This window comes from Dendropsophus ebraccatus, chromosome 9, assembly GCF_027789765.1.
Source record: "Dendropsophus ebraccatus isolate aDenEbr1 chromosome 9, aDenEbr1.pat, whole genome shotgun sequence".
Lineage (NCBI taxonomy): Eukaryota > Metazoa > Chordata > Amphibia > Anura > Hylidae > Dendropsophus > Dendropsophus ebraccatus.
In genome coordinates this window covers 95,126-118,755 of record NC_091462.1, presented here as the reverse complement: position 1 = coordinate 118,755, position 23,630 = coordinate 95,126, and the positions used below count along the sequence as shown (strand labels likewise).

Sequence of the window (23,630 nt, the reverse complement as noted above, 5' to 3'; positions counted from 1 at the left end):
CCCCCGCGGCCACTCGCGGCACCCCCGCACCCCCCCCCCCACCCCCCGGCGGCCAGGAGACCAGGACAGGTGAGATTAAAACTCCCATCATGCCCTGCTGACAGGCCATGATGGGAGTTGTACTTCTGCAGCCTGTGGCCATCCAGGTTGCAGAAGTACAACTCCCACCATGCCCCTGCTGACAGGCCATGATGGGAGTTGTACTTCTGCAGCCTGTGGCCATCCAGGTTGCAGAAGTACAACTCCCACCATGCCCCTGCTGACAGGCCATGATGGGAGTTGTACTTCTGCAGCCTGTGGCCATCCAGGTTGCAGAAGTACAACTCCCACCATGCCCCTGCTGACAGGCCATGATGGGAGTTGTAGTTCTGCAGCCTGTGGCCATCCAGGTAGCAGAAGTACAACTCCCACCATGCCTTGCTGACAGGTCATGATGGGAGTTGTACTTCTGCAACCTGGATGGCCACAGGCTGCAGAGGTACAACTCCCATCATGTACTGCAACCTGGGTGACCACAGACTGCAGAAGTACAACTTCCATCATGACCTGTCAGCCAAGCATGATGGGAGTTGTAATTCTGCAAGCTATGACCATCCAGTTTGCAGAAATACATGTCCTATTTTTTTTTCTCATCAGGAAATCCTGAAGGTTTTTCCTGATGGTAAAAACGGATTACTGTCAGGAAATCCTGATACTATCCTGATGACATTTAAGGCCTCCTGATCAGGATTTCCTGACAGTAAAAACTGACACGGACGTGTGAATGGGGCCTCAGATAAATCTGCCTGTGTGAACGCAGTATTAGTGAAGGTAATTAAACAGCAGGTGTACATAGTACACGACTAAATTCTAAGAAAGTGTTCACACACAGAAGCTCCACATGATCACTGTATTATCTGATAGCAATACTGGAAAAGTAATCAGACCGCAGGTATACACAGTACACAACTACAATTCTAAGGCTGTGTTCACACACGCAATTAGCTTTACTGCATCATCTGGTAGCAGTACTATAGAAAGTAATCAGGCTGCAGGTGTTCACAATTCACAAATAGCAGCTCTAGGGTTGTGTGCACACACAAACACACAGTTTTATAGCTTCACTGCATCATCTGATGGCAGTACTATAGAAAGAAATGAGGCAACAGGTGTACACAATTAGCAGCTCTAGGGCTGTGTTCACACACACACACACACACAGTTTTATAGCTTCATTGTAGCAGTACTGGAGAAAATAATGAGACAGCAGGTGTACTAAATACACAACTAGCAGCTCTAAAGCTGTGTTCATGTACACACTATAGTTACATAGGTCACTCATATAGTGAAGCAGTCTAACAGGACTTGCACAACAAACGTTAAAAAAGTGAAAGATATTGAAACGAAACATTTGAGGCGTAAAAGCCTCATACAACCTACATATATATATATATATATCCAACTATCCTCCTGACACACAGGCCAGGCTTAAGCTCACAAAGAAAAAGCAGCATATCTTACCTTGCTGAAGTATAAAGAAACATCAGCAGCCGCCCAGGTGAGGACACAGATCTGGCAGCACCATGATACTTACTGCAGCAGCAGCCGCCCAGGTGCGGACACAGATCTGGCAGCACCATGATACTTACTGCAGCAGCCGCCCAGGTGAGGACACAGATCTGGCAGCACCATGATACTTACTGCAGCAGCCGCCCAGGTGAGGACACAGATCTGGCAGCACCATGATACTTACTGCAGCAGCCGCCCAGGTGAGGACACAGATCCGGCAGCACCAGCATACTTACTGCAGCAGCCGCCCAGGTGAGGACACAGATCTGGCAGCACCATGATACTTACTGCAGCAGCCGCCCAGGTGAGGACACAGATCTGGCAGCACCATGATACTTACTGCAGCAGCAGCCGCCCAGGTGCGGACACAGATCCGGCAGCACCAGCATACTTACTGCAGCAGCCGCCCAGGTGAGGACACAGATCTGGCAGCACCATGATACTTACTGCAGCAGCAGCCGCCCAGGTGCGGACACAGATCTGGCAGCGCCATGATACTTACTGCAGCAGCCGCCCAGGTGAGGACACAGATCTGGCAGCACCATGATACTTACTGCAGCAGCCGCCCAGGTGAGGACACAGATCTGGCAGCACCATGATACTTACTGCAGCAGCCGCCCAGGTGAGGACACAGATCTGGCAGCACCATGATACTTACTGCAGCAGCCGCCCAGGTGAGGACACAGATCTGGCAGCACCATGATACTTACTGCAGCAGCCGCCCAGGTGAGGACACAGATCTGGCAGCACCATGATACTTACTGCAGCAGCCGCCGCCCAGGTGAGGACACAGATCTGGCAGCGCCATGATACTTACTGCAGCAGCCGCCCAGGTGAGGACACAGATCTGGCAGCACCATGATACTTACTGCAGCAGCCGCCCAGGTGAGGACACAGATCTGGCAGCACCATGATACTTACTGCAGCAGCCGCCCAGGTGAGGACACAGATCTGGCAGCACCATGATACTTACTGCAGCAGCCGCCCAGGTGAGGACACAGATCTGGCAGCACCATGATACTTACTGCAGCAGCCGCCCAGGTGAGGACACAGATCTGGCAGCACCATGATACTTACTGCAGCAGCGGCCGCCCAGGTGAGGACACAGATCTGGCAGCACCATGATACTTACTGCAGCAGCCGCCCAGGTGAGGACACAGATCTGGCAGCACCATGATACTTACTGCAGCAGCCGCCCAGGTGAGGACACAGATCTGGCAGCACCATGATACTTACTGCAGCAGCGGCCGCCCAGGTGAGGACACAGATCTGGCAGCACCATGATACTTACTGCAGCAGCCGCCCAGGTGAGGTCACAGATCTGGCAGCACCATGATACTTACTGCAGCAGCCGCCCAGGTGAGGACACAGATCTGGCAGCACCATGATACTTACTGCAGCCGCCCAGGTGAGGACACAGATCTGGCAGCACCATGATACTTACTGCAGCAGCCGCCCAGGTGAGGACACAGATCTGGCAGCACCATGATACTTACTGCAGCAGCAGCCGCCCAGGTGAGGACACAGATCTGGCAGCGCCATGATACTTACTGCAGCGGCCGCCCAGGTGAGGACACAGATCTGGCAGCACCATGATACTTACTGCAGCAGCAGCCGCCCAGGTGAGGACACAGATCTGGCAGCACCATGATACTTACTGCAGCAGCCGCCCAGGTGAGGACACAGATCTGGCAGCACCATGATACTTACTGCAGCAGCCGCCCAGGTGAGGACAGAGATCTGGCAGCACCATGATACTTACTGCAGCAGCCGCCCAGGTGAGGACACAGATCTGGCAGCACCATGATACTTACTGCAGCAGCAGCCGCCCAGGTGAGGACACAGATCTGGCAGCACCATGATACTTACTGCAGCCGCCGCCCAGGTGAGGACACAGATCTGGCAGCACCATGATACTTACTGCAGCAGCCGCCCAGGTGAGGACACAGATCTGGCAGCACCATGATACTTACTGCAGCAGCCGCCCAGGTGAGGACACAGATCTCGCAGCACCATGATACTTACTGCAGCAGCTTCATGGCTTCCCTCACACAGCGGCTTCATACAGCAGAGAAGCTGAGCGATAACTCTACTAAAAAGTAAATCTCCTCTCTGATACAGCAGAGCAGGAAAAAACAACATTTTTTATAAACTCCCCCTCTCCACACGACCATGTGAAAAGGAAGAATCATAGGAAAGGAAAGTCAGACACAAACATAGGCCTGAGCCTGCTTCCCTCTCCTACCACCTGTCCCACAGGAGGACAGAAAAAAACACAAGGAGGAGGGGTCTGTATGGCCTTCTTATAGGGCTCCTAATCAATCTTTTATTAGTACCATCTGTCCTACCATTGCAGGAAGATAGGACCTTCCCCATTTGTGCTGCTGCTGAGGACGTAAGGGAAATATAATTGTGCCATGAATGGTTTATTCCCTATATTTTATGTTCTCCTACGCACCATATTCTGGTCTGATATATCATTATTATTGCCATTGGACATGCTTTGAGTCTGATACATGCATATACAGTTTAAAGAGCACCATCTTTTTTGGGGGCATTGACCAATTCCCCGATATTTTGGGAATATACAGATGACACGTTTAGAAGCATTGGGGGAGATTGATCAAACATGGTGTAAAGTGAGACTGGCTCAGTCGCCCCCCGCAACCAATCAGATTCCACCTTTCATTTTCCAAAGAGTCTGTGAGGAATGAGCGGTGGAATCTGATTGGTTGCCGGGGGCGACTGAGCCAGTGTCACTTTACACCATGTCTGATAAATCTCCCCCATGGTGCTTGTCACTGACCGCACACAGGTTTGTAGAATCATTGTAAATTATTATTGCGGTACTGTGTAAATAATGGAGCCAATTTAGTTTATGACTTAGTGAGACGATACGTGTGGAGTCTCATCCACTCATGGCAATGTAACTCCATGTACTTGTCCTGCAGATGCCTGAGTCACATGGTAACTGGCAGTCTCTGATATCTGGTCAGTGCAGGGACCTCTATCATTGTATGTGACAGTGTCAGGTGGGTCTGTGGTACTGTGCCCACCCTGCTCTTCAACTATGGCGCTGTCATTATGCTGCTGCTTCCGAAAACGATTGACAGCCGGCTCATCTTTGGCTATATTGAAATCCTGCCCAGCCAGCTGCCAATCATTCTTGGAGGGTGGTCTGGAGGCAGAGCAGTGGACCAAGAGCTGGGTGGGTGTGAACAGTGTCATAGATCCGCCTCATTCCTAGTCACCTAGAAAATGCAATGCAGGTAACAGGAAACTGGCCGCTCTAATATGTGCATATCTGTACTTATATAATAGGGCTTGTGCATGGAAATTGGCTGGTGTGAGACATATCCGAAAAAATCTGCCTCTGCACACCGCTCCGGAGACGTCAGTCAAAGATACGTCTCAGATTCTTTTGTTAATGGGGGGCCCAGACACTTCAGCTGTATGGGGCCCTGAAATTCCTGATGGCTGCCCTGCATAGCTAGTCCTGCTCCCAGCTGTATCCAGTGTAGACAATGCTCTGTGAGCTCTACAGACTGATACATTGCACATAGCTAGTCCTGCTCCCAGCTGTATCCAGTATAGACAATGCTCTGTGAGCTCTACAGACTGATACATTGCACATAGCTAGTCCTGCTCCCAGCTGTATCCAGTATAGACAATGCTCTGTGAGCTCTACAGACTGATACATTGCACATAGCTAGTCCTGCTCCCAGCTGTATCCAGTATAGACAATGCTCTGTGAGCTCTACAGACTGATACATTGCACATAGCTAGTCCTGCCCCCAGCTGTATCCAGTATAGACAATGCTCTGTGAGCTCTACAGACTGATACATTGCACATATCTAGTCCTGCCCCCAGCTGTATCCAGTATAGACAATGCTCTGTGAGCTCCAGACTGATACATTGCACATAGCTAGTCCTGCTCCCAGCTGTATCCAGTATAGACAATGCTCTGTGAGCTCTACAGACTGATACATTGCACATATCTAGTCCTGCCCCCAGCTGTATCCAGTATAGACAATGCTCTGTGAGCTCCAGACTGATACATTGCACATAGCTAGTCCTGCTCCCAGCTGTATCCAGTATAGACAATGCTCTGTGAGCTCCAGACTGATACATTGCACATAGCTAGTCCTGCTCCCAGCTGTATAGAGTGTTGACAATGCTCTGTGAGCTCCAGACTGATACATTGCACATAGCTAGTCCTGCCCCCAGCTGTATAGAGTGTTGACAATGCTCTGTACTCTCACCTTCAAATGCAAACCTATAAAAGCTACTTGCTATGTCGTTGACCATGACACCGGAAGGAGATTCTTTCCTCACATCATCCAGGGTGTCCAGGAAATCTGTGACCACTTCATTCACCGCCCCGGTGTACAGCATGGCCTCTGATGGCTTCAGCATCCGCTTATTCAGGACAGAGCGGAGCGTATGCCAGCGGTGACCTTCCCTGCAGGAACAGAGCGGATTATAACATGTGATCAATATATAATGGCCACATATAGACTGAGTATATAGACTGAGCATATAATGTCCCCCCACATATAGACTGAGCATATAATGTCCCCCCACATATAGACTGAGCATATAATGTCCCCCCACATACAGACTGAGTATATAATGTCCCCCCACATATAGACTGAGTATATAATGTCCCCCCACATATAGACTGAGTATATAATGTCCCCCACATATAGACTGAGTATATAATGTCCCCCCACATATAGACTGAGTATATAATGTCCCCCACATAGACTGAGTATATAATGTCCCCCCACATATAGACTGAGTATATAATGTCCCCCCACATATAGACTGAGTATATAATGTCCCCCCACATATAGACTGAGCATATAATATCCTCCACATATAGACTGAGTATATAATGTCCCCCCACATATAGACTGAGTATATAATGTCCCCCCCCCATATAGACTGAGTATATAATGTCCCCCCCCCATATAGACTGAGTATATAATGTCCCCCCACATATAGACTGAGTATATAATGTCCCCCCACATATAGACTGAGTATATAATGTCCCCCACATATAGACTGAGCATGTAATGTCCCCCCACATATAGACTGAGTATATAATGTCCCCCACATATAGACTGAGTATATAATGTCCCCCCACATATAGACTGAGTATATAATGTCCCCCACATATAGACTGAGTATATAATGTCCCCCCACATATAGACTGAGCATATAATATCCTCCACATATAGACTGAGTATATAATGTCCCCCCACATATAGACTGAGTATATAATGTCCCCCCCCCATATAGACTGAGTATATAATGTCCCCCCCCCCCATATAGACTGAGTATATAATGTCCCCCCACATATAGACTGAGTATATAATGTCCCCCCACATATAGACTGAGTATATAATGTCCCCCACATATAGACTGAGTATATAATGTCCTCCCACATATAGACTGAGCATATAATGTCCCCCCACATATACACTAAGCATATAACGTCCCCCACATATAGACTGAGTATATAATGTCCCCTACATATAGACTGAGCATATAATGTCCCCCCACATATAGACTGAGTATATAATGTCCCCTACATATAGACTGAGCATATAATGTCCCCCACATATACACTGAGTATATAATGTCCCCCACATATAGACTGAGTATATAATGTCCCCCCACATATAGACTGAGCATATAATATCCCCCACATATAGACTGAGCATATAATGTCCCCCCACATATAGACTGAGCATATAACGTCCTTCACATATAGACTGAGCATATAACGTCCCCCACATATAGACTGAGCATATAATGTCCCCCACATATAGACTGAGTATATAATGTCCCCTACATATAGACTGAGTATATAATGTCCCCCACATATAGACTGAGCATATAATGTCCCCTACATATAGACTGAGCATATAATGTCCCCCCACATATAGACTGAGTATATAATGTCCCCCCACATATAGACTGAGTATGTAATGTCCCCCACATATACACTGAGTATATAACGTCCCCCCACATATAGACTGAGACTGAGTATATAATGTCCCCCCACATAGAGACTGAGCATATAATGTCCCCCCACATATAGACTGAGCATATAATGTCCCCCCACATATAGACTGAGCATATAATGTCCCCCCACATATAGACTGAGCATATAATATCCTCCACATATAGACTGAGCATATAATGTCCCCCCACATATAGACTGAGCATGTAATGTCCCCCCACATATAGACTGAGTATATAATGTCCCCCCACATATAGACTGAGCATATAATGTCCCCCCACATATAGACTGAGTATGTAATGTCCCCCCACATATAGACTGAGTATATAATGTCCCCCCACATATAGACTGAGTATATAATGTCCCCTACATATAGACTGAGTATATAATGTCCCCCCACATATAGACTGAGCATATAATGTCCCCCCACATATAGACTGAGCATATAATATCCCCCACATATAGACTGAGCATATAATGTCCCCCCACATATAGACTGAGCATATAACGTCCTTCACATATAGACTGAGCATATAACGTCCCCCACATATAGACTGAGCATATAATGTCCCCCACATATAGACTGAGTATATAATGTCCCCTACATATAGACTGAGTATATAATGTCCCCCACATATAGACTGAGCATATAATGTCCCCTACATATAGACTGAGCATATAATGTCCCCCCACATATAGACTGAGTATATAATGTCCCCCCACATATAGACTGAGTATGTAATGTCCCCCACATATACACTGAGTATATAACGTCCCCCCACATATAGACTGAGACTGAGTATATAATGTCCCCCCACATAGAGACTGAGCATATAATGTCCCCCCACATATAGACTGAGCATATAATGTCCCCCCACATATAGACTGAGCATGTAATGTCCTCCGACATATAGACTGAGTATATAATGTCCCCCCACATATAGACTGAGCATATAATGTCCCCCCACATATAGACTGAGTATGTAATGTCCCCCCACATATAGACTGAGTATATAATGTCCCCCCACATATAGACTGAGTATATAATGTCCCCTACATATAGACTGAGTATATAATGTCCCCTACATATAGACTGAGCATATAATGTCCCCCCACATATAGACTGAGCATGTAATGTCCCCCCACATATAGACTGAGCATATAATGTCCCCCCACATATAGACTGAGTATATAATGTCCCCTACATATAGACTGAGCATATAATGTCCCCCCACATATAGACTGAGCATGTAATGTCCCCCCACATATAGACTGAGCATATAATGTCCCCCCACATATAGACTGAGCATATAATGTCCCCCCACATATAGACTGAGTATATAATGTCCCCCCACATATAGACTGAGTATATAATGTCCCCCCACATACAGACTGAGTATATAATGTCCCCTACATATAGACTGAGCATATAATGTCCCCCCACATATACACTGAGTATATAATGTCCCCCACATATAGACTGAGTATATAATGTCCCCCACATACAGACTGAGTATATAATGTCCCCCCACATATAGACTGAGTATGTAATGTCCCCCACATATACACTGAGTATATAACGTCCCCCCACATATAGACTGAGACTGAGCATATAATATCCCCCACATATAGACTGAGCATATAATGTCCCCCACATATAGACTGAGCATATAACGTCCCCCACATATAGACTGAGCATATAACGTCCCCCACATATAGACTGAGCATATAATGTCCCCCCACATATAGACTGAGTATATAATATCCCCCACATATAGACTGAGCATATAATGTCCCCCCACATATAGACTGAGCATATAATGTCCCCCACATATAGACTGAGCATATAACGTCCCCCACATATAGACTGAGCATATAACGTCCCCCACATATAGACTGAGCATATAATGTCCCCCCACATATAGACTGAGCATATAACGTCCCCCACATATAGACTGAGCATATAATGTCCCCCACATATAGACTGAGTATATAATGTCCCCCACATATAGACTGAGACTGAGTATATAATGTCCCCCCACATATAGACTGAGCATATAATGTCCCCCCACATATAGACTGAGCATATAATATCCCCCACATATAGACTGAGCATATAATGTCCCCCCACATATAGACTGAGCATATAATGTCCCCCCCACATATAGACTGAGCATATAACGTCCCCCACATATAGACTGAGCATATAACGTCCCCCACATATAGACTGAGCATATAACGTCCCCCACATATACACTGAGCATATAATGTCCCCCCACATATAGACTGAGCATATAATGTCCCCCCACATATAGACTGAGTATATAATGTCCCCCCACATATACACTAAGCATATAACGTCCCCCACATATAGACTGAGCATATAATGTCCCCCCCACATAGACTGAGTATATAATGTCCCCCAAACATAGACTGAGCATTTAATGTCCCCCCACATATAGACTGAGCATATAATGTCCCCCCACATACAGACTGAGTATATAATGTCCCCTACATATAGACTGAGTATATAATGTCCCCCCACATACAGACTGAGTATATAATGTCCCCTACATATAGACTGAGTATATAATGTCCCCCCACACATAGACTGAGTATATAATGTCCCCCCACATATAGACTGAGCATAAAATGTCCCCCACATATAGACTGAGCATATAATGTCCCCCCACATATAGACTGAGTATATAATGTCCCCTACATATAGACTGATCATATAATGTCCCCCCACACATAGACTGAGTATATAATGTCCCCCCACATATAGACTGAGCATAAAATGTCCCCCCACATATAGACTGAGCATATAATGTCCCCCCACATATAGACTGAGTATATAATGTCCCCTACATATAGACTGATCATATAATGTCCCCTACATATAGACTGAGCATATAATGTCCCCCCACATATAGACTGAGCATATAATGTCCCCCCACATAGAGACTGAGCATATAATGTCCCCCCACATAAAGACTGAGCATATAATGTCCCCCACATATAGACTGAGCATATAATGTCCCCCCACATATAGACTGAGCATATAATGTCCCCCCACATAGAGACTGAGCATATAATGTCCCCCCACATAGAGACTGAGCATATAATGTCCCCCCACATATAGACTGAGCATATAATGTCCCCCACATATAGACAGACAACCTACAAAGTCCTGCCAGCACACATATACAGTGCAACAACAAACCTAAACAAAATCCAAAGAACTTGCACAGTAAATAAAGGTATACAAAAATCTTTATTATAATCGATTAATTCATAAAAACAGATAAAATGACATATGGGATAGAACACAGAAGTCAAAACCAGAAGGGGAGGAAGACATCAGTGTGGCATCACAAAAGACAAGTGATATGGATTATTGCTCTGTAAGGACACTACCATCTAGTGGTCATTGCTGGTATAGTGCAAAAAAGGCTTCTATAAAATAAAGGGCCAAGAAGGTATAATAGATATTAGAAACACATAAATAAGGTTTAGGGGGAGACTGTATGTGACCCCAAAGGAACTTAGTAATAATGTAGGTAGGTACATAAGGTAGTCAGCCTACCGTAACACAAAAAAGTTAACACACATATACCATGTATAATGCCAATACCACAGGACCAACACTGAGGTCTTACTCCCCATCTAGCACAGCAGCCCGACGTACGTTTCGCTCACTCCTCCTCCTCCTGTACCAGTCACTACACTGATGTCTCCTCCTGTACCAGTCACTACACTGATGTCTCCTCCTCCTGTACCAGTCACTACACTGATGTCTCCTCCTGTACCAGTCACTACACTGATGTCTCCTCCTCCTCCTGTACCAGTCACTACACTGATGTCTCCTCCTGTACCAGTCACTACACTGATGTCTCCTCCTCCTGTACCAGTCACTACACTGATGTCTCCTCCTGTACCAGTCACTACACTGATGTCTCCTCCTGTACCAGTCACTACACTGATGTCTCCTCCTCCCCCTGTACCAGTCACTACACTGATGTCTCCTCCTCCTGTACCAGTCACTACACCGATGTCTCCTCCTGTACCAGTCACTACACTGATGTCTCCTCCTGTACCAGTCACTACACTGATGTCTCCTCCTCCTGTACCAGTCACTACACTGATGTCTCCTCCTCCTCCTCCTGTACCAGTCACTACACTGATGTCTCCTCCTCCTCCTGTACCAGTCACTACACTGATGTATCCTCCTCCTCCTGTACCAGTCACTACACTGATGTCTCCTCCTGTACCAGTCACTACACTGATGTCTCCTCCTCCTGTACCAGTCACTACACTGATGTCTCCTCCTCCTCCTGTACCAGTCACTACACTGATGTCTCCTCCTCCTGTACCAGTCATTATACTGATGTCTCCTCCTGTACCAGTCAATACACTGATGTCTCCTCCTGTACCAGTCACTACACTGATGTCTCCTCCTCCTGTACCAGTCACTACACTGATGTCTCCTCCTCCTCCTCCTCCTGTACCAGTCACTACACTGATGTCTCCTCCTCCTCCTGTACCAGTCACTACACTGATGTATCCTCCTCCTCCTGTACCAGTCACTACACTGATGTCTCCTCCTGTACCAGTCACTACACTGATGTCTCCTCCTCCTGTACCAGTCACTACACTGATGTCTCCTCCTGTACCAGTCACTACACTGATGTCTCCTCCTCCTCCTGTACCAGTCACTACACTGATGTCTCCTCCTGTACCAGTCACTACACTGATGTCTCCTCCTCCTGTACCAGTCACTACACTGATGTCTCCTCCTGTACCAGTCACTACACTGATGTCTCCTCCTGTACCAGTCACTACACTGATGTCTCCTCCTCCCCCTGTACCAGTCACTACACTGATGTCTCCTCCTCCTGTACCAGTCACTACACCGATGTCTCCTCCTGTACCAGTCACTACACTGATGTCTCCTCCTGTACCAGTCACTACACTGATGTCTCCTCCTCCTGTACCAGTCACTACACTGATGTCTCCTCCTCCTCCTCCTGTACCAGTCACTACACTGATGTCTCCTCCTCCTCCTGTACCAGTCACTACACTGATGTATCCTCCTCCTCCTGTACCAGTCACTACACTGATGTCTCCTCCTGTACCAGTCACTACACTGATGTCTCCTCCTCCTGTACCAGTCACTACACTGATGTCTCCTCCTCCTCCTGTACCAGTCACTACACTGATGTCTCCTCCTCCTGTACCAGTCATTATACTGATGTCTCCTCCTGTACCAGTCACTACACTGATGTCTCCTCCTGTACCAGTCACTACACTGATGTCTCCTCCTCCTGTACCAGTCACTACACTGATGTCTCCTCCTCCTCCTCCTCCTGTACCAGTCACTACACTGATGTCTCCTCCTCCTCCTGTACCAGTCACTACACTGATGTATCCTCCTCCTCCTGTACCAGTCACTACACTGATGTCTCCTCCTGTACCAGTCACTACACTGATGTCTCCTCCTCCTGTACCAGTCACTACACTGATGTCTCCTCCTCCTCCTGTACCAGTCACTACACTGATGTCTCCTCCTGTACCAGTCACTACACTGATGTCTCCTCCTCCTCCTGTACCAGTCACTACACTGATGTCTCCTCCTCCTCCTGTACCAGTCACTACACTGATGTCTCCTCCTCCTGTACCAGTCACTACACTGATGCCTCCTCCTCCTGTACCAGTCACTACACTGATGTCTCCTCCTGTACCAGTCACTACACTGATGTCTCCTCCTCCTCCTGTACCAGTCACTACACTGATGTCTCCTCCTCCTCCTGTACCAGTCACTACACTGATGTCTCCTCCTCCTGTACCAGTCACTACACTGATGTCTCCTCCTCCTTCTGTACCAGTCACTACACTGATGTCTCCTCCTCCTCCTGTTCCAGTCACTACACTGATGTCTCCTCCTCCTCCTGTACCAGTCACTACACTGATGTCTCCTCCTCCTGTACCAGTGACTACACTGATGTCTCCTTCTCCTCCTGTACCAGTCACTACACTGATGTCTCCTCCTCCTGTACCAGTCACTACACTGATGTCTCCTCCTCCTGTACCAGTCACTACACTGATGTCTCCTCCTCCTGTACCAGTCACTACACTGATGTCTCCTCCTCCTGTACCAGTCACTACACTGATGTCTCCTCCTCCTCCTGTACCAGTCACTACACTGATGTCTCCTCCTGTACCAGTCACTACACTGATGTCTCCTCCTCCTGTACCAGTCACTACACTGATGTCTCCTCCTCCTGTACCAGTCACTACACTGATGTCTCCTCCTCCTCCTGTACCAGTCACTACACTGATGTCTCCTCCTTCTCCTGTACCAGTCACTACACTGATGTCTCCTCCTGTACCAGTCACTACACTGATGTCTCCTCCTCCTCCTGTACCAGTCACTACACTGATGTCTCCTCCTCCTCCTGTACCAGTCACTACACTGATGTCTCCTCCTCCTCCTGTACCAGTCACTACACTGATGTCTCCTCCTCCTCCTGTACCAGTCACTACACTGATGTCTCCTCCTCCTCCTGTACCAGTCACTACACTGATGTCTCCTCCTGTACCAGTCACTACACTGATGTCTCCTCCTGTACCAGTCACTACACTGATGTCTCCTCCTCCTCCTGTACCAGTCACTACACTGATGTCTCCTCCTCCTGTACCAGTCACTACACTGATGTCTCCTCCTCCTCCTGTACCAGTCACTACTCCGATGTCTCCCCCTGTGCCAGTCACTACACTGATGTCTCCTCCTGTACCAGTCACTACACTGATGTCTCCTTCTCCTCCTGTACCAGTCACTACACTGATGTCTCCTCCTCCTCCTGTACCAGTCACTACACTGATGTCTCCTCCTCCTGTACCAGTCACTACACTGATGTCTCCTCCTCCTGTACCAGTCACTACACTGATGTCTCCTCCTCCTGTACCAGTCACTACACTGATGTCTCCTCCTCCTGTACCAGTCACTACACTGATGTCTCCTCCTCCTGTACCAGTCACTACACTGATGTCTCCCCCCTGTGCCAGTCACTACACTGATGTCTCCTCCTCCTCCTGTACCAGTCACTACACTGATGTCTCCTCCTCCTCCTGTACCAGTCACTACACTGATGTCTCCTCCTCCTCCTGTACCAGTCACTACACTGATGTCTACTCCTCCTGTACCAGTTACTACACTGATGTCTCCTCCTGTACCAGTCACTACACTGATGTCTCCTCCTCCTGTACCAGTCACTACACTGATGTCTCCTCCTCCTGTACCAGTCACTACACTGATGTCTCCTCCTCCTCCTGTACCAGTCACTACACTGATGTCTCCTCCTCCTCCTGTTCCAGTCACTACACTGATGTCTCCTCCTCCTGTACCAGTCACTACACTGATGTCTCCTTCTCCTGTACCAGTCACTACACTGATGTCTCCTTCTCCAGTACCAGTCACTACACTGATGTCTCCTCCTGTACCAGTCACTACACTGATGTTTCCTCCTCCTCCTGTACCAGTCACTACACTGATGTCTCCTCCTCCTCCTGTACCAGTCACTACACTGATGTCTCCTCCTCCTCCTGTTCCAGTCACTACACTGATGTCTCCTTCTCCTGTACCAGTCACTACACTGATGTCTCCTCCTCCTGTACCAGTCACTACACTGATGTCTCCTCCTCCTCCTGTTCCAGTCACTACACTGATGTCTCCTTCTCCTGTACCAGTCACTACACTGATGTCTCCTCCTCCTCCTGTACCAGTCACTACACTGATGTCTCCTCCCCCCTGTGCCAGTCACTACACTGATGTCTCCTCCTGTACCAGTCACTACACTGATGTCTCCTCCTCCTCCTGTACCAGTCACTACACTGATGTCTCCTCCTCCTCCTGTACCAGTCACTACACTGATGTCTCCTCCTCCTGTACCAGTCACTACACTGATGTCTCCTCCTCCTGTACCAGTCACTACACTGATGTCTCCTCCTCCTGTACCAGTCACTACACTGATGTCTCCTCCTCCTGTACCAGTCACTACACTGATGTCTCCTCCTCCTGTACCAGTCACTACACTGATGTCTCCTCCTGTACCAGTCACTACACTGATGTTTCCTCCTCCTCCTGTACCAGTCACTACACTGATGTCTCCTCCTCCTCCTGTACCAGTCACTACACTGATGTCTCCTCCTCCTCCTGTTCCAGTCACTACACTGATGTCTCCTTCTCCTGTACCAGTCACTACACTGATGTCTCCTCCTCCTGTACCAGTCACTACACTGATGTCTCCGCCTCCTGTACCAGTCACTACACTGATGTCTCCTCCTCCTCCTGTACCAGTCACTACACTGATGTCTCCTTCTCCTGTACCAGTCACTACACTGATGTCTCCGCCTCCTGTACCAGTCACTACACTGATGTCTCCTCCTGTACCAGTCACTACACTGATGTTTCCTCCTCCTCCTGTACCAGTCACTACACTGATGTCTCCTCCTCCTCCTGTACCTGTCACTACACTGATGTCTCCTCCTCCTCCTGTACCAGTCACTACACTGATGTCTCCTCCTCCTCCTGTACCAGTCACTACACTGATATCTCCTCCTCCTTCTCCTGTACCAGTCACTACACTGATGTCTCCTCCTCCTCCTGTACCAGTCACTACACTGATGTCTCCTCCTCCTCCTGTACCAGTCACTACACTGATGTCTCCTCCTGTACCAGTCACTACACTGATGTCTCCTCCTCCTGTACCAGTCACTACACTGATGTCTCCTCCTCCTGTACCAGTCACTACACTGATGTCTCCTCCTCCTGTACCAGTCACTACACTGATGTCTCCTCCTGTACCAGTCACTACACTGATGTCTCCTCCTCCTGTACCAGTCACTACACTGATGTCTCCTCCTCCTGTACCAGTCACTACACTGATGTCTCCTCCTCCTCCTGTACCAGTCACTACACTGATGTCTCCTCCTCCTCCTGTTCCAGTCACTACACTGATGTCTCCTCCTCCTGTACCAGTCACTACACTGATGTCTCCGCCTCCTGTACCAGTCACTACACTGATGTCTCCTCCTCCTCCTGTACCAGTCACTACACTGATGTCTCCTCCTCCTCCTGTACCAGTCACTACACTGATGTCTCCTCCTCCTGTACCAGTCACTACACTGATGTCTCCTCCTCCTGTACCTGTCACTACACTGATGTCTCCTCCTCCTGTACCTGTCACTACACTGATGTCTCCTCCTCCTGTACCAGTCACTACACTGATGTCTCCTCCTCCTGTACCTGTCACTACACTGATGTCTCCTCCTCCTGTACCAGTCACTACACTGATGTCTCCTCCTCCTGTACCAGTCACTACACTGATGTCTCCTCCTCCTGTACCAGTCACTACACTGATGTCTCCTCCTGTACCAGTCACTACACTGATGTCTCCTCCTGTACCAGTCACTACACTGATGTCTCCTCCTCCTGTACCAGTCACTACACTGATGTTTCCTCCTCCTCCTGTACCAGTCACTACACTGATGTCTCCTCCTCCTGTACCAGTCACTACACTGATGTCTCCTCCTCCTCCTGTACCAGTCACTACACTGATGTCTCCTCCTCCTCCTGTACCAGTCACTACACTGATGTCTCCTCCTCCTCCTGTACCAGTCACTACACTGATGTCTCCTCCTCCTCCTGTACCAGTCACTACACTGATGTCTCCTCCTCCTCCTGTACCAGTCACTACACTGATGTCTCCTCCTCCTCCTGTACCAGTCACTACACTGATGTCTCCTCCCCCCTGTGCCAGTCACTACACTGATGTCTCCTCCTCCTCCTGTACCAGTCACTACACTGATGTCTCCTCCTCCTGTACCAGTCACTACACTGATGTCTCCTCCTCCTGTACCAGTCACTACACTGATGTCTCCTCCTCCTCCTGTACCAGTCACTACACTGATGTCTCCTCCTCCTGTACCAGTCACTACACTGATGTCTCCTCCTCCTCCTGTACCAGTCACTACACTGATGTCTCCTCCTCCTCCTGTACCAGTCACTACACTGATGTCTCCTCCTCCTCCTGTACCAGTCACTACACTGATGTCTCCTCCTCCTCCTGTACCAGTCACTACACTGATGTTTCCTCCTCCTCCTGTACCAGTCACTACACTGATGTCTCCTCCTCCTCCTGTACCAGTCACTACACTGATGTCTCCTCCTCCTCCTGTACCAGTCACTACACTGATGTCTCCTCCTCCTCCTGTACCAGTCACTACACTGATGTCTCCTCCTCCTCCTGTACCAGTCACTACACTGATGTCTCCTCCCCCCTGTGCCAGTCACTACACTGATGTCTCCTCCTCCTGTACCAGTCACTACACTGATGTCTCCTCCTCCTGTACCAGTCACTACACTGATGTCTCCTCCTCCTGTACCAGTCACTACACTGATGTCTCCTCCTGTACCAGTCACTACACTGATGTTTCCTCCTCCTCCTGTACCAGTCACTACACTGATGTCTCCTCCTCCTCCTGTACCAGTCACTACACTGATGTCTCCTCCTCCTCCTGTTCCAGTCACTACACTGATGTCTCCTTCTCCTGTACCAGTTACTACACTGATGTCTCCTCCTCCTGTACCAGTCACTACACTGATGTCTCCGCCTCCTGTACCAGTCACTACACTGATGTCTCCTCCTCCTCCTGTACCAGTCACTACACTGATGTCTCCTCCTCCTCCTGTACCAGTCACTACACTGATGTCTCCTCCTCCTCCTGTACCTGTCACTACACTGATGTCTCCTCCTCCTCCTGTACCTGTCACTACACTGATGTCTCCGCCTCCTGTACCAGTCACTACACTGATGTCTCCTCCTGTACCAGTCACTACACTGATGTTTCCTCCTCCTCCTGTACCAGTCACTACACTGATGTCTCCTCCTCCTCCTGTACCTGTCACTACACTGATGTCTCCTCCTCCTCCTGTACCTGTCACTACACTGATGTCTCCTCCTCCTCCTGTACCAGTCACTACACTGATATCTCCTCCTCCTTCTCCTGTACCAGTCACTACACTGATGTCTCCTCCTCCTCCTGTACCAGTCACTACACTGATGTCTCCTCCTCCTCCTGTACCAGTCACTACACTGATGTCTCCTCCTGTACCAGTCACTACACTGATGTCTCCTCCTCCTGTACCAGTCACTACACTGATGTCTCCTCCTCCTGTACCAGTCACTACACTGATGTCTCCTCCTCCTGTACCAGTCACTACACTGATGTCTCCTCCTGTACCAGTCACTACACTGATGTCTCCTCCTCCTGTACCAGTCACTACACTGATGTCTCCTCCTCCTCCTGTACCAGTCACTACACTGATGTCTCCTCCTCCTCCTGTTCCAGTCACTACACTGATGTCTCCTCCTCCTGTACCAGTCACTACACTGATGTCTCCGCCTCCTGTACCAGTCACTACACTGATGTCTCCTCCTCCTCCTGTACCAGTCACTACACTGATGTCTCCTCCTCCTCCTGTACCAGTCACTACACTGATGTCTCCTCCTCCTGTACCAGTCACTACACTGATGTCTCCTCCTCCTGTACCAGTCACTACACTGATGTCTCCTCCTCCTGTACCAGTCACTACACTGATGTCTCCTCCTGTACCAGTCACTACACTGATGTCTCCTCCTGTACCAGTCACTACACTGATGTCTCCTCCTCCTGTACCAGTCACTACACTGATGTTTCCTCCTCCTCCTGTACCAGTCACTACACTGATGTCTCCTCCTCCTCCTGTACCAGTCACTACACTGATGTCTCCTCCTCCTCCTGTACCAGTCACTACACTGATGTCTCCTCCTCCTCCTGTACCAGTCACTACACTGATGTCTCCTCCTCCTCCTGTACCAGTCACTACACTGATGTCTCCTCCTCCTCCTGTACCAGTCACTACACTGATGTCTCCTCCTCCTCCTGTACCAGTCACTACACTGATGTCTCCTCCTCCTCCTGTACCAGTCACTACACTGATGTCTCCTCCTCCTCCTGTACCAGTCACTACACTGATGTCTCCTCCTCCTCCTGTACCAGTCACTACACTGATGTCTCCTCCTCCTCCTGTACCAGTCACTACACTGATGTTTCCTCCTCCTCCTGTACCAGTCACTACACTGATGTCTCCTCCTCCTCCTGTACCAGTCACTACACTGATGTCTCCTCCTCCTCCTGTACCAGTCACTACACTGATGTCTCCTCCTCCTCCTGTACCAGTCACTACACTGATGTCTCCTCCTCCTCCTGTACCAGTCACTACACTGATGTCTCCTCCCCCCTGTGCCAGTCACTACACTGATGTCTCCTCCTCCTCCTGTACCAGTCACTACACTGATGTCTCCTCCTCCTCCTGTACCAGTCACTACACTGATGTCTCCTCCTCCTCCTGTACCAGTCACTACACTGATGTCTCCTCCCCCCTGTGCCAGTCACTACACTGATGTCTCCTCCTCCTGTACCAGTCACTACACTGATGTCTCCTCCTCCTGTACCAGTCACTACACTGATGTCTCCTCCTCCTGTACCAGTCACTACACTGATGTCTCCTCCTGTACCAGTCACTACACTGATGTTTCCTCCTCCTCCTGTACCAGTCACTACACTGATGTCTCCTCCTCCTCCTGTACCAGTCACTACACTGATGTCTCCTCCTCCTCCTGTTCCAGTCACTACACTGATGTCTCCTTCTCCTGTACCAGTTACTACACTGATGTCTCCTCCTCCTGTACCAGTCACTACACTGATGTCTCCGCCTCCTGTACCAGTCACTACACTGATGTCTCCTCCTCCTCCTGTACCAGTCACTACACTGATGTCTCCTCCTCCTCCTGTACCAGTCACTACACTGATGTCTCCTCCTCCTCCTGTACCTGTCACTACACTGATGTCTCCTCCTCCTCCTGTACCTGTCACTACACTGATGTCTCCGCCTCCTGTACCAGTCACTACACTGATGTCTCCTCCTGTACCAGTCACTACACTGATGTTTCCTCCTCCTCCTGTACCAGTCACTACACTGATGTCTCCTCCTCCTCCTGTACCTGTCACTACACTGATGTCTCCTCCTCCTCCTGTACCTGTCACTACACTGATGTCTCCTCCTCCTCCTGTACCAGTCACTACACTGATATCTCCTCCTCCTTCTCCTGTACCAGTCACTACACTGATGTCTCCTCCTCCTCCTGTACCAGTCACTACACTGATGTCTCCTCCTCCTCCTGTACCAGTCACTACACTGATGTCTCCTCCTGTACCAGTCACTACACTGATGTCTCCTCCTCCTGTACCAGTCACTACACTGATGTCTCCTCCTCCTGTACCAGTCACTACACTGATGTCTCCTCCTCCTGTACCAGTCACTACACTGATGTCTCCTCCTGTACCAGTCACTACACTGATGTCTCCTCCTCCTGTACCAGTCACTACACTGATGTCTCCTCCTCCTCCTGTACCAGTCACTACACTGATGTCTCCTCCTCCTCCTGTTCCAGTCACTACACTGATGTCTCCTCCTCCTGTACCAGTCACTACACTGATGTCTCCGCCTCCTGTACCAGTCACTACACTGATGTCTCCTCCTCCTCCTGTACCAGTCACTACACTGATGTCTCCTCCTCCTCCTGTACCAGTCACTACACTGATGTCTCCTCCTCCTGTACCAGTCACTACACTGATGTCTCCTCCTCCTGTACCAGTCACTACACTGATGTCTCCTCCTCCTGTACCAGTCACTACACTGATGTCTCCTCCTGTACCAGTCACTACACTGATGTCTCCTCCTGTACCAGTCACTACACTGATGTCTCCTCCTCCTGTACCAGTCACTACACTGATGTTTCCTCCTCCTCCTGTACCAGTCACTACACTGATGTCTCCTCCTCCTCCTGTACCAGTCACTACACTGATGTCTCCTCCTCCTCCTGTACCAGTCACTACACTGATGTCTCCTCCTCCTCCTGTACCAGTCACTACACTGATGTCTACTCCTCCTCCTGTACCAGTCACTACACTGATGTCTCCTCCTCCTCCTGTACCAGTCACTACACTGATGTCTCCTCCTCCTCCTGTACCAGTCACTACACTGATGTCTCCTCCCCCCTGTGCCAGTCACTACACTGATGTCTCCTCCTCCTCCTGTACCAGTCACTACACTGATGTCTCCTCCTCCTGTACCAGTCACTACACTGATGTCTCCTCCTCCTCCTGTACCAGTCACTACACTGATGTCTCCTCCTCCTGTACCAGTCACTACACTGATGTCTCCTCCTCCTCCTGTACCAGTCACTACACTGATGTCTCCTCCTCCTCCTGTACCAGTCACTACACTGATGTCTCCTCCTCCTCCTGTACCAGTCACTACACTGATGTCTCCTCCTCCTCCTGTACCAGTCACTACACTGAGGTCTCCTCCTCCTCCTGTACCAGTCACTATACTGATGTCTCCTCCTCCTGTACTAGTCACTACACTGATGTCTCCTCCTCCTGTACCAGTCACTACACTGATGTCTCCTCCTCCTCCTGTACCAGTCACTACACTGATGTTTCCTCCTCCTGTACCAGTCACTGTACAGATGTCTCCTCCTCCTGTACCAGTCACTACACTGATGTCTCCTCCTCCTGTACCAGTCACTACACTGATGTCTCCTCCTCCTGTACCAGTCACTACACTGATGTCTCCTCCTCCTCCTGTACCAGTCACTACACTGATGTCTCCTCCTCCTCCTGTACCAGTCACTACACTGATGTCTCCTCCTCCTGTACCAGTCACTACACTGATGTCTCCTTCTCCTGTACCAGTCACTACACTGATGTCTCCTCCTCCTGTACCAGTCACTACACTGATGTCTCCTTCTCCTTCTGTACCAGTCACTACACTGATGTCTCCTCCTCCTGTACCAGTCACTACACTGATGTCTCCTCCTCCTCCTGTACCAGTCACTACACTGATGTCTCCTCCTCCTCCTGTACCAGTCACTACACTGATGTCTCCTCCTCCTGTACCAGTCACTACACTGATGTCTCCTCCTCCTGTACCAGTCACTACACTGATGTCTCCTCCTCCTGTACCAGTCACTATACAGATGCCTCCCCCCTGTGCCAGTCACTACATTGGCTCCCTATTAAACACAGGATACAATACAAACTCTTCCTGCTCACCCATAAAGCTCTCCACAGTGCTGCACCTTCCTATATCTCCTCCCTACTGTCCTACTCGTGCCTTATGCTCCTCTGACTTAAGACTAACAACCACCTTAATCCGCACCTCTCACTCCCGTCTCCAGGACGTCACCCGAGCTGCAACAGTTCTATGGAATACATTACCCAAGACTGTCAGACTCACCTCCAATACCCAAAGCTTCAAACGGGCCCTCAAAACACATCTGTTTAAGCAGGCTTACCAGGTTCCCTAATTTGACCACTACCCTCAACCCCCCCCCCCCCCTCCACACACACAGACCAACATTTAAGCACTTAGGGTGGTATTACACAGGCCTATGGGAGCCCGATAATATCTGTAAACAAGCGCCAATCTGCTAGATTGACATAATTACATAATACTGCCACACTATGACCACTATCACTACAACCCTATAACAGAGTGCAGTTACATTCAGTCACTCACAGGGGGCGTCTTCTCCAATCAGCGTCTTTTACTTCTTTTTTTTCTCTCTCCATCCAGCCTGGGCCACTTTGAAGTCTACTCCCAGCTGTGAATCTTCTCTCCAGAATCTGTCAGAGAAACATTTTAGGCTCCAACACATTCAGTAGTTAGGTCCCCTGTACCCCTCTATAGTAGTTACACCCCTCTGTGACCCCACAGATTTAAGGTTTCCCTGTGCCCCCACTTAATATTTAGGTATGTTCTGTGCCCCAGTATAGTAGTAAGGTATAAAGGCAGGTGCAGTCCCAATGTAATATCGATCGCTGTGTGCTGCCCTTAGTAGTATATACCCCTTGTGCGCCGCCGCCAGTAGTATATACCGC

General features: G+C 49.0%; 1 protein-coding gene across 1 annotated transcript in view; it reads right to left on the bottom strand.

Moving 5' to 3' along the window:
- Positions 1–23,630, bottom strand: part of LOC138800496 (sterol 26-hydroxylase, mitochondrial-like) — a 223,648-nt gene that overhangs the window by 152,279 nt on the left and 47,739 nt on the right. Inside the window, exon 3 of the mRNA XM_069982210.1 lies at positions 5,812–6,011. Within this exon, the coding sequence (XP_069838311.1) occupies positions 5,812–6,011 (200 nt within the window). The remainder of the gene's footprint in view (positions 1–5,811; positions 6,012–23,630) is intronic.